The 15,111-nt window shown below is 42.8% G+C and overlaps 1 protein-coding gene across 1 annotated transcript in view; it reads right to left on the bottom strand.

The window, feature by feature from the left end:
- Nucleotides 1–15,111, bottom strand: part of ITIH2 (inter-alpha-trypsin inhibitor heavy chain 2) — a 28,616-nt gene that overhangs the window by 3,377 nt on the left and 10,128 nt on the right. Inside the window, exons 7-17 of the mRNA XM_059816970.1 lie at nucleotides 14,943–15,050; nucleotides 13,664–13,792; nucleotides 12,900–13,016; nucleotides 11,475–11,643; nucleotides 10,038–10,163; nucleotides 9,000–9,181; nucleotides 7,676–7,861; nucleotides 6,526–6,665; nucleotides 5,799–5,971; nucleotides 3,175–3,309; nucleotides 895–1,008 (exon numbers count right to left, since the gene is read on the bottom strand). Coding sequence (XP_059672953.1) covers nucleotides 895–1,008; nucleotides 3,175–3,309; nucleotides 5,799–5,971; nucleotides 6,526–6,665; nucleotides 7,676–7,861; nucleotides 9,000–9,181; nucleotides 10,038–10,163; nucleotides 11,475–11,643; nucleotides 12,900–13,016; nucleotides 13,664–13,792; nucleotides 14,943–15,050 — 1,579 coding nt within the window. The remainder of the gene's footprint in view (nucleotides 1–894; nucleotides 1,009–3,174; nucleotides 3,310–5,798; nucleotides 5,972–6,525; nucleotides 6,666–7,675; nucleotides 7,862–8,999; nucleotides 9,182–10,037; nucleotides 10,164–11,474; nucleotides 11,644–12,899; nucleotides 13,017–13,663; nucleotides 13,793–14,942; nucleotides 15,051–15,111) is intronic.

Below are 15,111 nucleotides of genomic sequence, written 5' to 3'. Positions count from 1 at the left end.
ACATCCCAGAAGTTAAAGAAATGCTGATAGGCAAAGCCCTCTGAGAAGAAGAGGCTGATTCCCTTTAGTAGAGTTACACATTTTTTCTGCCAGCCACCAGGAATGCTTCCAGTTTTATTTCTCTTTGTATCTATCTACCACTTTCTTCTTTAAAAGTACAAATGAGAGAGGGGAATCCTCACCTATCATGAAGATTTCCTCACCTATCTTGGCTCCTTTCCCAGTGCTTGGCGATCCTCACAGTGAAAAAGTTTTTCCTAATAGCTCACTCCTACTCTGAATTTCACCTGTTGCAACTTGTTTCTGTTGCCTCTTGTCCTTTAGCTATGCATCTTGGAGATGTGTCAGGGTCCATCTTTACCTTCTGATTAGGTGGTTGTAGACAGCAACAAGATTCACCATGGGTTGTCTATTCTTAAGATTGACCAAACCCAGCTGGCTCAGCCTCTCCCTGTATGTCCTGTGCTCCAGCCCCATAATCATCTTGGTGGCCACCACTGAATTTGATCCAGTTTGTCAACATCTTTCTTGTACTGGCGAGCCTCAAACTGGCCACAATACTCCAGATGTGGAAGGAAATAACCACTTCCCTGAACCTGCTCATTCCTGTTTACACACAGTCTTCCCTGTAGGCATTTCCCATGCTTCTGGTCAAGCATTGGAAGAGGCTGCCCAGGGAGGTGGTGGAGTCACCATCCCTGGAGGTGTTCAAAAAACATGTGGACATGGTTTAGAGGGCATGGTGGTGTTGGGTTAATGGTTGGACTTGATGATCTTATAGGTCTTTTCCAACCTTAATGACTCTGTGATTCTGTGATTTTGTAATTCTGAACACCTTTCAAAACTGAGAGAAGAAAAGTGTGCTGTAAAGTAAACCATGCTTTATTCCCTTACCAGTACCAGGATCAGAAACTAAGTTTAGGATCTTTCCAGGCTCTGAGTTGATATTGAAGCAGATGTTCCTTTGGCTCCTGGGCAGGTGTATGATGAAATGTGGGTCATTGTCAACTGGAACGGAACATAGAAAAGAAACAAATGTGAGAAGCAGGCCAGTACCTGCTCTAGAGGACACAAAGACTGAGACACTTTCCTTCGAGGATTTTGAAGAACTTTTTGGGACTCCTCAGAGTAGGACAAGAGTCCTTTCCACCCCTACAGTAGCTAAGGAAGTTCTTAGATGCTCCTTACAAAAGCCCCTCAGACATTTTCTCCTCATATATGTCACCTGTTTAAGGAAGGGACATGACATTACTGGCTTGAGGAGCACTGCCAAGTGCAGTGAACTACTGGTTTAACTGGTCAGCTGCACACTAGGGTACCATAGGCTCAACCTGAAGTTCTAGAAGCTTCATGATGGAAGCCAGCCTCCAGGTGAGACCAAGGACCCATCTAGACACCAGACAGACAGGGACACATCTTTGAGGCCTAGATCCAGGAAAGGACCTAAGGTATAGAAAGCAGGACTTGGGTGACACCTCTGTTCAAAACTAATATCCAACCCCTCCATGCCCAGCTGTTGCCTATTTCTAGAAGTGACACACTCCCCAGACATCACTCTCTCAAACAGAAGCTCTCAGACACATCGCAACTCCATACCACCATATCTACGCTGGGTAAAGATGCATCCTGCCTACCAACTCCCGTGAGGAATACAATCCAGGACTTGTTCTCACAGTATGTTTAACACCCTGGTGGGATTGGGCCCCTCTGAAAGTCATATGTTAAAATTTTAATGTCTAAAATTTACCTCAAATAAGACAAACACCTGTACCTATTGCTGAAGGCAGCTGCCTCCAGTCTCCTCCTGAAGTGCAAAGCACTGCCCAGCTCTTGCTGGTTTGGCAGTGGTTGCAATCTCCTTGTCAACATTCAGAGTCATGCCCGTACTCCGTGTTGCCTATGGGGATAGCCAGGCCAGCTTCCACTCATTCACCGGTATTTCGCAACTTTTGGAAGCATTTAACTCTTCCAATGTACTAGACTGGAAGACCCTTGACCTAGACCCTTGACCAGGAATGTCTTCACTGGAAACAGTGGGGTAGGTACCCACCAAGGGCTGACGGAGCTTTTGAATGTCTTGAATCTTTTGAATACATTGAGTCTCTTGAATATAGCTGGCAATCATTTTTCCTTATTCTCACCGACTGCTTGATCTTCCTCAACTTGATGCCAAGGCCTGTTCTGATCAACATTTCCAGGAACAAAAAGAATTTCCAGTGCAAATGAAACATATAAGATGGACAGGTAACTTTGCCTTGCTCACCTTCTTTTCCAAGTAGTTTCCTGACAATCCAAAGTCTTAGATTAACCCTTGAGCTATGCTGAGAAGGAGTTTGATAGCTCTTTGTTTGATAGCTACATAAATACACACATCCGCATGCAGGCACGCTCCCAGAGTTATTGTAGTTATACTGTTTTTGTAGGCGATAGTTCTCACAGCTGGTTTGTTTAAGTAGGCACTAAACTGTGGCAAAGGCCCAAGCATTAACAGGATCCATCAGTCATCAGTGCTTTCAGAGATTTTTATCTACCACAGAGCATTCATCTGTCATTTACAATGGCAGTAACTTTACATTAGCTTTGCTACTGCAGAGAAGCTGAATGTAAGCCCAGTGAGCAGCAGAAGTGTGCAGCAGAAGATGGGGTTGCTGGGATCCTATTAGGATCTAAACTAGTCTCAGGCTTGTAACTTAGAGCATATTTTTACAGGTTCATCTATTCAAAGTCAAAAGGACTCAGTATTTCATAAAGAAAAGTTTAATCCTTGGGCGCTAGATGGATTTGCAAACATTTGACTGAGGTGGCTGTGATTTGGGATGCCCATGATTGTGCCCTGCTCAGACCTTCAGCAGAGGTTGTACTGAGGAACTTTCACACGGATGTCCTCTGCAACAGCAGTGAAGTAGCTTCATAAGCTAGTCACAGCAGTTGATTTATTCTCTTGTGGACTAGCCCCTAAATGAAGATACAGCTTTTACAACAGTTCAGAAAATTCAACAAGAAAAATTAGGACAATTGATAGACTCCTCTGTCATTACTGGGTTTAGCATCTTGTCACAGACGCTGAAATTCCCAAAGTGCCCAATAACTTTGGTTATATAGCCTTGATTTGTTTATTAGGTGGTAAGTGTTGCTGTCTGGTGTTTCTTTGCAGAGAAATACTGTGGCTTTTACCTCTGTTTATGCTCAGAGAGGATACAGGAGGACTCCTTTGCTCAGGCATGAAGCTGACTGGTACAACTGAGATGTTGGCCCAGGCTGGGATACCTTTGTTATTATTAGGTGCATTTGGAGTTAATCCTAGAGTACCTGTTAAATGACAGTCATAATTAGATTTTCATTAGTGCTGACGTATTTAATAGTGTAATTTTTAAAGCAATGCAGTAGATCAGAGCCTGATGTCGTTATACTGATGTAAAGCAGGCACAACACCGTTTACAACAGACAGATTTGCGTAATGAAGTTAGGATGGATTCACTCCAGTGTCTCCACCTGAGGAATACGACTTCCCAGGGAAGTTGAGCTAACCATAAGTTATTGGCAAAAAATGGAGCCTGACTTTTTAACTCTTACTCGTGTGAATAGGCCCCACTTGAGCAAAGCCCCCAATGCGAGGGCTTAAGTGTTTTGCCAAATAAAAAGCTGCATTTTAGATGTTTAGCATGTGGTAAAAACCTTTGCTGATTTGGGTCCTGAGTTTGGGGTGCCTGAGAAAAGGTAGGACTCTTTCTGCATGCCCTAGGATGACCCACATGCATGAAGGTTGGAAGTAAGTGCAAGCATTTAAAATACGATCCCCTGACGTGTCCCCTTCTGCTAGAGGTCTCCCTGCCTTTGCTGTGACAGAGGCAGGAGAAAGTAACATGTGCCCTCTCTCTCCCACTTAGATCATAAAAATATGATCTTAAATGATCCATGAAACTTGGTTTGTTTTAATATATTGGGCTGAAAACAACAAGAGCTGAAGTAAGGCACATATTCGCATCTGTTGGCCCTGCTCTGAAGAGGACTAAGGGCAAAAAGGAGCTGGGGGACAACAGCAGGACAGAATATTGCAGATCTAGATCTTCTACATCTCTGTCAGCATCTTCTTTCTTGAAGCCCTAATTCAGACCATAGGTTGTTTTTACACAGCAGTGTTATTTCTGTTAGCTCTCCTATGCACAGTCCAATTTTGCAATAAGTCTGTCATGATAAAAGAACAATTAGTCGATCCTTTGAAAAGTGAGTGATTTCAGTGGAAGACACAGCCTCTGTCTACGAAGACAGACTGTGCAGCTCTGATGGGAGTTGTGTAAGGACAGACAGAAAAATCTATTTCAGATTACCCGTTCCATGCCTTGTATATACAAACCTTTTAGTACAGCCCATGTGTTGCACAATCCTAAGCACAGGTTTACTTTGACATTATTTTTACAAGCTCTGCCCTTTGCTAAGGTTCAAGAGTCATGTCCCACTGCCCCTGAAATCCACAGCTGCCTTGACCCTGATTTCAGTGCTGTTAAGTTTTGACTATTCCATCAAACACAAAGACACAAGAACCTGTATTAAAATCACTTAAATCCTCTACATCATCTAAGTCAAGGTAATTGTGGTCTGAATTAGTCAGCTGGTGCCATGTATAATAAACTCACTATACATGAATGCAATACACACTATTTCTGTGCTGAACTGTTTGGTGTTGTGACTATGCAGTATAAATAACTATTTAATTTCTCTTTGGGTCTCAGCTGCAGACTTTAAAATTGAAAAGAAGAATAAATGAACCTTGAAATAACAATTGACAGACATAAGAACCCCATTTCGTTGAGCCAGCATCAGGACATTTTTATAGTTACCCAGGAGTGTGAGAACTGAGCATGCAGGACACGTGCTTGGAGTTTCAGCAAAGTCACAATCACTTCCAGTGGGAAATGCCAGACGGATGATGTCGCTTGCTGCTGTAATGTAGGTTGTTTCTTTCCTTCACAACCAATCATCAACTCTCCCATTTATTAATAGGTTTTAAATCAGCGGACTCAGTTGTTCAAGGAGTTGATCTTTTACTTTCAGTGCTTCCATTGCATTGCACTGGCAATGTTTTCCTGACAGCAACAGTTGTGCTTTTTCAAATTGCTGACTGGAGAGGGCACAAAATAGCTGCTGTCAAGTTTCATTGGAAGCACATGGCTGTGCAGGGATTACTTTGGGTCTGCTAGACACCCACGGATGTCAACAGCTATCGCTTTGAGACTGACTCTGTCATATAATGCCAGAACAAGCCAACCCAGCCTCATTTGGCTAGACATAAGGTTGCTGTAACAAGGACCTTGAAACACGTATTGAAGTAATTGATTTAAAGGAGAAATCCAGAAGTTTAGTTAATGAGGGACTCTCTTCTTGTTATGACAACTCAGCTTCCATGTAGGCTCGTGGCCAATTAATAACAATCTTAGGAAGCTTCCAAGGCTTAAAAGTGGTAATAAAATATGCTTTAGTCAGTTCTCCAGCTTCAGTGCAGGGAACTAGACATATCTGTCCCAGTAAGAAGATGTTCAATCTGTGATATTACAGGCTTATTGGAAACCTCATCATTACAATGTTGGCACATTCAGTCCTTACTGAAGCCAAGGGCTCCAAACAGCACTTGTGTAATAGGATGCTCTCAAAGTGGCTGAAGATTTGGTCAGTTTTCACTGAAAATACAGGCTATCCTATAAACACAAACACCTGGGGTGAACAATGAACACAGTTGTTCTTCCAACACAAGAACAAAGCCAAAATGCAAGGTAGAGTAATGGACAGACTGAGACACTGACCTGGGCAGCAGCCCCTTCTGGGGTCTTTGGGCTGGTCTGCCAGCATTATCTCATCCTTTTCGGCGTTCTCTATCAGCATGGCTGTGAAGGGGGTAACAATATGATGGTCAAGAGACATCTGTAGGATAGATTTGGTGATGTTCCTCTTCAAAGCTGCAGTGGGGGCTGTGTTTCTGGGTGGAAAACAGAACAGAAGGCATGGTTAGCAGCTCTACAGGGCAGCTGCCATGACAGTGCCTCCACAGAGCAGTCATAGAGCCAAACTGGTAGGTGTTGCAAAAAGGAAAGGCTGAGGGCCTGTGTGAATGCACACTCCATAAGAAGGCTGTTCTTGGCTTCTGTGGGCTTTGGCCTGGACTCAAAGAAGCTCAGTCCATCTCCTGGTCTCAGCAGGAGACCTCTTTCTGCTTCAGAGGGGATTCATCCTCCACACCTTTTACTCAGGTTCTGTAAGGCAAATCTCCCATTCATTTCATTCACTCAGTCCCACAGCCAGGTCTGTTTGACTCTTATTCCTCTAATTAACTGCTCCCAAACTCTATTCCCTGGTATCTGTGAGTGCTAAAAATAGGAGAAATGTGGCTGAAGATATCACCTACCTTTATTTTGATTTATTTACCTTACACATTTGAAACCCTGTGAGCAGCCTCATGGCTGTGGTCTCAGAGAGGATCAGATTGCTCTCAACCTTCACTTCCCTCCCATCGCAGACCACATTTCTCCTCACCTCTCTGCCAGCATCTGGTTGACAGTCAGATATGCCCACAGCTTCTTAGTGAATTCGGGATCTGCGTATTTGTCTTTCTTCATGAAGCCATCCAGTTCTTCAACATCTCGCAGGGTTTCCATGACAAGCTCTGCATTTGCCTATGCAATCAGTAAGAGATAGAGATGATGGAGGGTGATCCAGGAAAACGGGGTGGCTTTGAGTTTCCCTTTTGGCATGGTTGACATTAAGGACCCACTCTGGCTCTGCCCGTGGTCACTGCTAGGTCAGAAAGTCCCAGCACTGTTGGCCTGACTGCCATGGGGAGCTGTATCAAGAAGGTCTTCTGTTAAAGGCACTTTCGGTGACAGTGGATTAAAATAGGTAAAGGAGCTGTCTGCAGTAGCCAAAGAGGTGCTACCACATGCCAAAAGAAGAGACTCTCACCAGAGCTCTGCTATCCTCCCCTCAGGCTTTTTCACAACCAAATCCTACTGAGGAACAGGAACCAAATTCTACTTTCTCCCACAGACCCTTGGACTGCACTGTGTTTTAGCAGGAAAGAATGTTGAACGTGTTTGATTTTTCCAACAACAAACAAATGGCAACTCCTAAGCCCTGTAAGAGTGTGGATAATTTGGTTCCTCCTCAGAAAGACGGATCTGGATGTAGTATTCTACCCCATTCCACTCCACCTGGAAGAGCAGCCCTGAAACATGGGGAAAGTCTCATCACACATGCCACAAGGCAGAATATAAAAGGACAGTGCTAGGACTTGTCACACCGTAGACCCACCAGCTTGAATTACCCAACAGTGGGAGGTTCAGCCATGGAAGGAGCTACCTTAGGGGATCTCCCCTGCACCTTCACAAAGGATGAAGGACTCCACAGTCTCAGTCTGTTTTGCAATTGAATTCTGTATGGTACATTTATTAGAAAAAGTTCCTCTGGCAGGCTGCAGGATGCAGGGAGTGGCTATTCATGGCTGTACTTGAAGCTATCGTGAAACACTGTTGGACAACCCCCCCATGAATTTCCCCACGCTCCCACCCAGTACCCAAAAGGACAAAACGCTCTGCTGGCAATAACCTCCAGCAAGGACACTGTGCCCACAAGTGAATGAACCAGCCCAAACCCCAGCAACAGGTATCCTAGGGACACCTTCACTCACTGCTGTTGCTGTGACGATGCTTTCCAAGTGCTGCAGGTTTTCTGTGTCGACCTTCCCAGCCACTACTATCTCAGAGCCACCAAAATAGTTGTGGAAGCTGCTCTGGGTGACATCTGACACTGACTCCTGGGGGTAGTTGAACTGAATCTTCTTCAAGAGCGGAGTGGAGACCTGGTTGTAGAAATTCTGAGATGGAAGGAGACAGAGAAGTGAGTCTGTTGTACCTGAAGCAACCCTCTCACATGCGCCGGTCTTACTGAAAGGACAGCAGGTGACAAAACCCGGAGCCCTAATGGGCAACTGGGACTTCCCTTGTCCTTGCCTTTATACTTAGACCTTAGTACACTTGTAAGAGGGTACAGCAAGAAGGTCTGGCCCAGGTCTTGTGGAAGTCAAAGGATGGTCAGAAGCCCATGGACTGTGCTCTTCCTAGACCTAAAAGGCTTGAACACAGGTGTATATGGGCCTGAATCGATTATCAGGTTGGTCAGCTCTTGGCTGCTGTGTAAGACACACAGCTGCTTCCCACCTAATTCTTGCCAAAAACTAGACCTATATCTCACTTGTATTCACTTCTGTCCTGTAGACTCTCTACCCTTCTCTGACCCTTTGGTACCTGGCTGATGTGAACTGGGATGTGTGCGCAGCTGGGTTTAGCATATGGGACCAGAGAGGGAAAACAGGTACCCAAACAGTGCTATGGGTGGAGTCTGTCTCATACCGAGGGGCTGCACTCTCAGAGCTGCTCTGTTTGGCAGAACAGCGTGTAGCATGTCCTGGCACACTTGTGTGTGTCCTATCACACCTGTATTGGGAAAGAAGAAGTATGAGAAGCCTGCACGGGTGATGAAACCAGTGAACAGAAACAGAATAAGGATGTAAGAGTTTGTTCATCAGCAAATGCTGCTCACAGGTTTGGAGCCAGAGCCTCCTAGAATTGAACTTTTTCTTACACTGGAGAAGTTTGGATTATCATTTAGCATTTACATCTAGGCCTTTCGTTAGTGTTGAAGTGACCTGAGCTAAAATCCAGCCCTTAATTTTAATTCAGAAAATCTTTTTTTATGGTTAGGACTGTTTTATAGGATATTAATCCTACACAGAGCAGTAAAATATGTATTAGAGATACTACAAAAATTGTAACTAGGAGCACTTAAGCTAATGCATGATTGCCACCTTGCAGGACTCTCCAGAAGAAATGATGCTTTTTGTGACCTCACCTATGAACCTACAGTAACTCTACTCTTGCTAGTGCAGTTACCCAGCTCCACAGCTGTGACAGAACCGGACCCTCAGTTTCGGATGCAATGGGCCAGAAACGCACCTTCATTTGTGCAGAAGTCTCCTGATTTCCAAAAATCCTCTGGGCCATGCCACGGTTGTCAGTTGCGATTCTCTGCAGGAAATCGTAATCTACATCAAACCCAATCCCGAGGCAGAAGAGAGAAAATTCGTCCTTTATGCTCTGCTTCACGTTCTTCTGGATTGTCGTCAGCTTTAGTTCACCTGGGAGACACACAAAGGGTGACATCCATCTGAGCAACGGAAGAAGTCTCCAGCAAGGTAAGCGCATTCCTGCTCTTCCAGTGTCTCTGGTTCTCTCCTAATATGAGGGAAATCTAGACAACTAGCTCAGATGCCAGATCTCCATTTTGCAGTGCCAACAGTGACATTTGAGCTTCTCCTGGATGGAGGTTAACAATTTTTTTCCACTGAAGATGATTCCTTCAAACCCTTTTTCTGGTGTCTGATGCATATTCTTTGTATATCCAGTGCTCTTATTAACACATCTGGACTTCTCCCAGAATTACTGCTTCAAGCTCTCTGCAGACTAAGACATCTCCATAGAAGTTTTACTTTGTTTCTCTTACTTAAGATGTTCTCTGCCACCATTGGGACTGACTTTTTTTAGAACTTATTTTTAATGGCAACCTCTTCTAGGCTGGCATCTTGCAGTAAGCGGTTGCTTTTGACCTGAATTGAATCCAATCCAAATTAATTTGCTTTCTACTTTATTTTCCTGATGTTGGTGTTACACTTGGAACTGCATAGATCTGTGTGGGCTAAGGTCATTGGAAGAGGAAATTTTTTCTAAGGTTGTTGTGATTGCCTCTCCTACAGGACTTGTGCATCTCTATAATTGCAAGAAGAACATAACTTGTGTAACACAATCTGCTCGTCTTTTGAAAGCTTCTCTTGCAAAGCCCCATGGCACCTGTAGCACTTGGCAAAAGAGCAGCACAGGCATTGGAAGAAAGGCGAACAGAATTTTTTTAACTTACTCCGAAAGTGTCTACGTGTTGCATGATTTTCTCAGGCTAATCCCACTGGCTTTTCTTCTCACCTAAAGCAGGATCCTTACCTACTGTCGGGTCTCCATCAGACACCAATACGATCATGGAGACTGAGTTAGGGTCCAACATGCCTAAGTTTTGGGCTTCATTCAGGATGAATGTGGCTCGGAGAAGAGCTTCATTGATATTTGTGCCTGTCAAAGACACAATGAAGAAAACAAGTTTGATTCTTGTCGAGTCTCTTGTCAAATCCCGATCAGTTCTGAGATTCTAGTGGAATTAATCAGCATGGACGAGACCTGAGATCAAGGCAGCAAACCCCCTCCTCTGTGATGCTTATGGTACATCTGCTAACATTCTGGTTTCCTAAAGAAATAGAAGGTGAAATGTGTTGCATGTGGGTCATTGTGTTGAGTGAGAGAAGAAATTTTCTTTTCTGGTATGAGCCAGAAACAGCCAGCCTTGGATATCTTGATCGGAAAAGAAGAGGTGTGTGTTTACTGACCCTGTCTAAAGGTTTGGCTTGTGGCACAGAAGGGACTGAGTAAGAAATTAGTGTGAGAGGAACAGGAGTAGGAAGGCTGAGCAGTCAGAAAATAGGTATTTTGTTTGTCAAGAAAGGAAAACATTAGTGGCTCCAGAGGCAGGAAAATAAAATGCTGCATTGCAAACTGGCTTTGCTGGATGGGAGCAGGTCTCTTAGCTTGTCTGTCAGTTCATTTGGGGTCACAAAGTCAGGCTTATGAGGCACTCATATACTCAGCATGGGTTCTTATTCCCAGCACACTGATGATCTCGGACAAGTCTGTAACTTCATGTTAATCCTACCTTATGTGTTGCCAATGAAAGTTTCGGGGAATGAAGGTGGCACAGCACCAGAGGCTCTGATGTTGGGTAGAGCCTCTACACACTATTGGCGTACAAATAACTGAACAACTAAACCAGAGTTGCACTTCGGAGAGCAATAGATTAAAATGATCGTGAGCACTTTCTGTACAAGTAGCTCAAGCACTAACAAATGAATCATCCAAAGTGCCGTAAGGCTGAAAAAGGCAACTCTCCTTGTTTATCAGACAGGGAACGAAGGCACAAAAAAAAGATGAACAGTTTGCCCAGGGTGGCATGTAGTAGATCATGGTGTAGTCTACAATTTACAGCCCTAGAACTGGGCTGCTTATGATCGCCTTTACAAAGGCATGAGATGGTCTTGGTCTTTCAAGGACATTTGGGATCTGTGAGGCTGGAGGTAGGACCTATAGATTTAAAGCAGCTGTTCTATGGTCTATGTTCTATCTGTCATAGCTTATTCGGTAGAACGAAATGCCATCCCATCCCCTAACACAATAAACTGGAATCCTTGCTCTCCTTTAGCCCCAGTGCATGCTTTTCCCATCTTGGGAATCAGACTTTTTTTTAAGAATACTCTGCCAATCTGAAAGTTGTCTGAGGTACCCGTTCCTGTGATATCTAACTTCCATGAGCACCTTGCATTCAAAACCTCATACCCCCATTGGGATGGATTGTCTGGATGTACTTCTTAGCATCTTCAACCTGCGCTGGGGTGGCTGACACTAGATTGTCTCTCCAGCATCGGACATTGTGGTTGAAGTCGATAAGGGAGAACTGATCGGCAGCACGGAGCTCACTCAATATTGCCTTCATGGCTTCAATGGTCTGAGAAGAAAAAATTTAAGAAAAGACGAGTTTATGCTTCCTGTTGCTGAAAGCATCTTCTTAACTTGTGACTACAAGCAAACAGATGCCTCTGATGAATAAGAACATAAGCACTGGAATCCAAAATAGCATCTGCTATCCAAATCTTTCCTTTTTTGCACTTCTTGCATAAAGTTGAACTTTTCTCCAAAGAAACAGAAAAAAATGCAATTATCAAGAACAAACCCATGTTACTCAACCCATTCTTGCTTAAGTCCTGCTAACACAGAGTGAGGTGAGAGAGAGAAGCAGTTTGTGAGACATTGTGGTTCAGGAGAGAGGAATTGTTTGTATCAGCTCAGGAGACTGAGCTCTGTCTGCAATGCTGTCATTTCAGGCTGGGTAACATCTGTTTGAAGATGTGTGATTTAAACAAGTGACAATTAGCCTTTATCCCAGTTTTGCAGCACTGATTTTCCCAAGGAAGCAATCTACCAAGCCTTAGTATTCTGCTCCAAAGCAAATTCAAATATACCTAGATCATCCCTGACTAACGGATGTCTAGCCAGTTCTTAAAAACCTTCAGTGACACATGATACACAATATTCTGAACTCCCCTCTCAGCACTACAAAGTTTTTCCTCATATCTAATATAAATCTCTCCTGCTGTAAATCCATCTGATTCCATCTTATTCTACCCTGGGTGGGCATGAACGTCAGTTGATGAGTTTCCCTTTTAGAACAATTGTTCACATATTTGGAGGCTGATTATGTCTCTCCCAGTCTTTTCTTTTGCAGACTAAAACATCCTATTTTTTTGCATATCCTCCCCCCTCATGGGTTACGTTGTCTAAACAATTCTTATTGCTCTTCAGCAGGCTGTCAACAATTTGTCCACAACTTTTTGAAAGCAGGGATGTAGTATCCCCACTGAGACTTTCCCAGGATTCAGCAGAGGAGATTAGAGAACAAAGGGGTCAGAGCCTTTGCAAAATGTTTTGTGATCTGTCAATTAAAATTTTAATTTAGAGCTAAAATCCATCTTCTGATGGCATCACCACTTCTTTCAACATGGAAGGAGCATTACAAATAAAGAATAAAAAAATGAAGTCTTTGATTCACCAAATATTTTCCAAATTTATTGAGACTTTTGATGGAGTAAAGTGTAAAGAACTTAGCTGGCAATTTTGAGTCCCAGTCTGCTACAGAACTGTATGGTAAGACACATAGCAAAAGTTGGCAGGAGGTTCATTTTGCAATAGAGGTCAAACACTTACTTGTTTCATTTTCAGTCCCCACATCGAGCCACTGACGTCTATAACAAATAAAATGTTTTTGGGCAGAGGATCAAGATTTTCCGGAGCAAAGAAGTGAATAAAATAGCCATTAAAAATCTGCAAAATAAAATTAAAAAATTCACAGCAAAGTCAGCTATAGTAAAGATGTCAGAAAACTCAAGACAATAACAGAGCAGAAAATGTTATTCTTCTTTATGTTCCAAATCTAACTTTCAGCTCTGCAAGTCTCTGTATTTGTAGCCTTACACAATTTATACTCCATAGTCCTTTTATCAAGGAAAGCAGAGCCTGGTTCTCAGACAACTGCCATGCACTAGCATAGGGAGGAATGAAAAACGTTTTAAAAAAAGACTGTTCTGTCTGTAATAATTCAACCCCATAACTCTGCTTCATGTTAACATAAAAATAGGGATGTTCTGGTTGTCTCCTTGTGATATATTGGTACAACTTCCAATGACTCTGTCCTCTGATTCAACATTAAATCACCACAGTGCTGCTAGGTATAAAAGACATTGGCTTTTGGACAAGACAGGAATCTGCTCCTGACTATAAGTAGGACCATGTCTTAGTCATAAATTAAGTAAATCCATTCTGCCCACTTAAAATCTCTCTGTTCTTTCAATTGGATACAGAGCTCTTTCTCATGCTTGTTCTCCTGAACGATGAAGTTTAGCACAGTTTGCTTAATGACAGCAATTCTTGTATTCACAGACCTCTCATCCCAGTTAAACAGCACCACTTACTTCCAATTCTCCACCTGTGGTTTCTCTGTTCACATCATATTGCACCACAAAATTTCCATCTACTGCTGTGGATGAGCACGTGGGGCATTTTCGTTGCTGAGCCATCGTTGGCTTGAAAGAAACATGAGCCTTGAAATGAGAAGTGATCAGCAGTCAATCAGGTGTTGTGTGAAAGGTGGATCATTGAAACAAAAAGAGTTCAACTATTTATGAAATACCTTATTTCACTGAACACTTTTCTTCTTTCTTTGTTTGTACACTTAGTTTAAGCAGAAAACGGACTTTGTCACTTCAAAAGAAAAACAGCACTAAGGTTTGCCTGGATATGTTGATTCAGTAGTAGCAACTGTGACACAAACATAGTGACCTGTGTCTACAGCACCAAGTATTTTAATTAGAGCTGTGCAAACCATTTCTAAATGTTCATTTAACATTTTCCTAGTTGAAACTATCCATAATTTTATCAGCTTTTTTTAATAGCTTTTTAATTGATTTTTTTCCCAAACAAATGAGAGCTTGTAATTTGTAAATTGAGTACTAGGAATCATTTTCACTAGTCACATGATTGGTTATGCAGACTTTATGGTATTATTTCTCTGCTTTGACTGGATAACTTGAAATTTCCTGAGAAGATGACATAATATATATAGCCACACACTACCTCTGAAATAATTTGCTAAACTAGGAATGTGGGTGAATGAGGCATAAAGTTGAGCCTGGACGTCAAGAAACAATACTGCCTGATATATTATTATAGTAGTATAGACAGACTTTTTGGGCCTGGTTCACATATCCTGTATTAGATGACTCTGCAAGGGTGAGAAGGGTTGTACCCTCCCAGAATCACTGCTTGAAGTTTCTTGAGAAAATCTTCTCTACTGTTGGAGGGTTTACTTACACCCAGGATCTGTGCTGGAGAAAGCTAGGGTGAGAATATTAAGGAAAAGAGCAGTCCCAAAATAAGTTCCTATGCAGATGTTCTCAGCTGAAACTGAGATTGTGGAGTTATTCCAGAATGGTTATTCCACTTGATACTCATCACCTACCTTTTTCACATCCAGCAATCTCAGTGCATTGCTCTTTCAGAATTACAAATTAAAAGCTTTGCACAAAGATGGATGGACTACACACTATTTCTATACTGCTGTAGTATTTGAGCATCTTGTACATACATTCAGATATCAGTAATAAGGACAATGAATTTTTTTACCATATTTTTGCCATATTTTTCCAGCAGGTATGAAAGAATGCCATGCTGTTTCCAGTCTGTGACTGTTACCTTTTTCTCTCCCTTGGAGATGGTGGTGATTCCATCAAAATGATCTCCGAGCGAATTAGGAACGTGCACATAGCGAAGTCCCTGTGGCTCAATAATGCGGACATCCACCTAAAGGCAGGAATGGAGGACATTTAGTACAGAGCAGTGCCAGTGTTGTACCAGGATCTTA

The sequence above is a fragment of the Gavia stellata genome, chromosome 4 (assembly GCF_030936135.1).
Source record: "Gavia stellata isolate bGavSte3 chromosome 4, bGavSte3.hap2, whole genome shotgun sequence".
Lineage (NCBI taxonomy): Eukaryota > Metazoa > Chordata > Aves > Gaviiformes > Gaviidae > Gavia > Gavia stellata.
The sequence above is the reverse complement of the archived record's forward strand: the minus strand, read 5'-3'. Positions and strand labels throughout refer to the sequence as shown.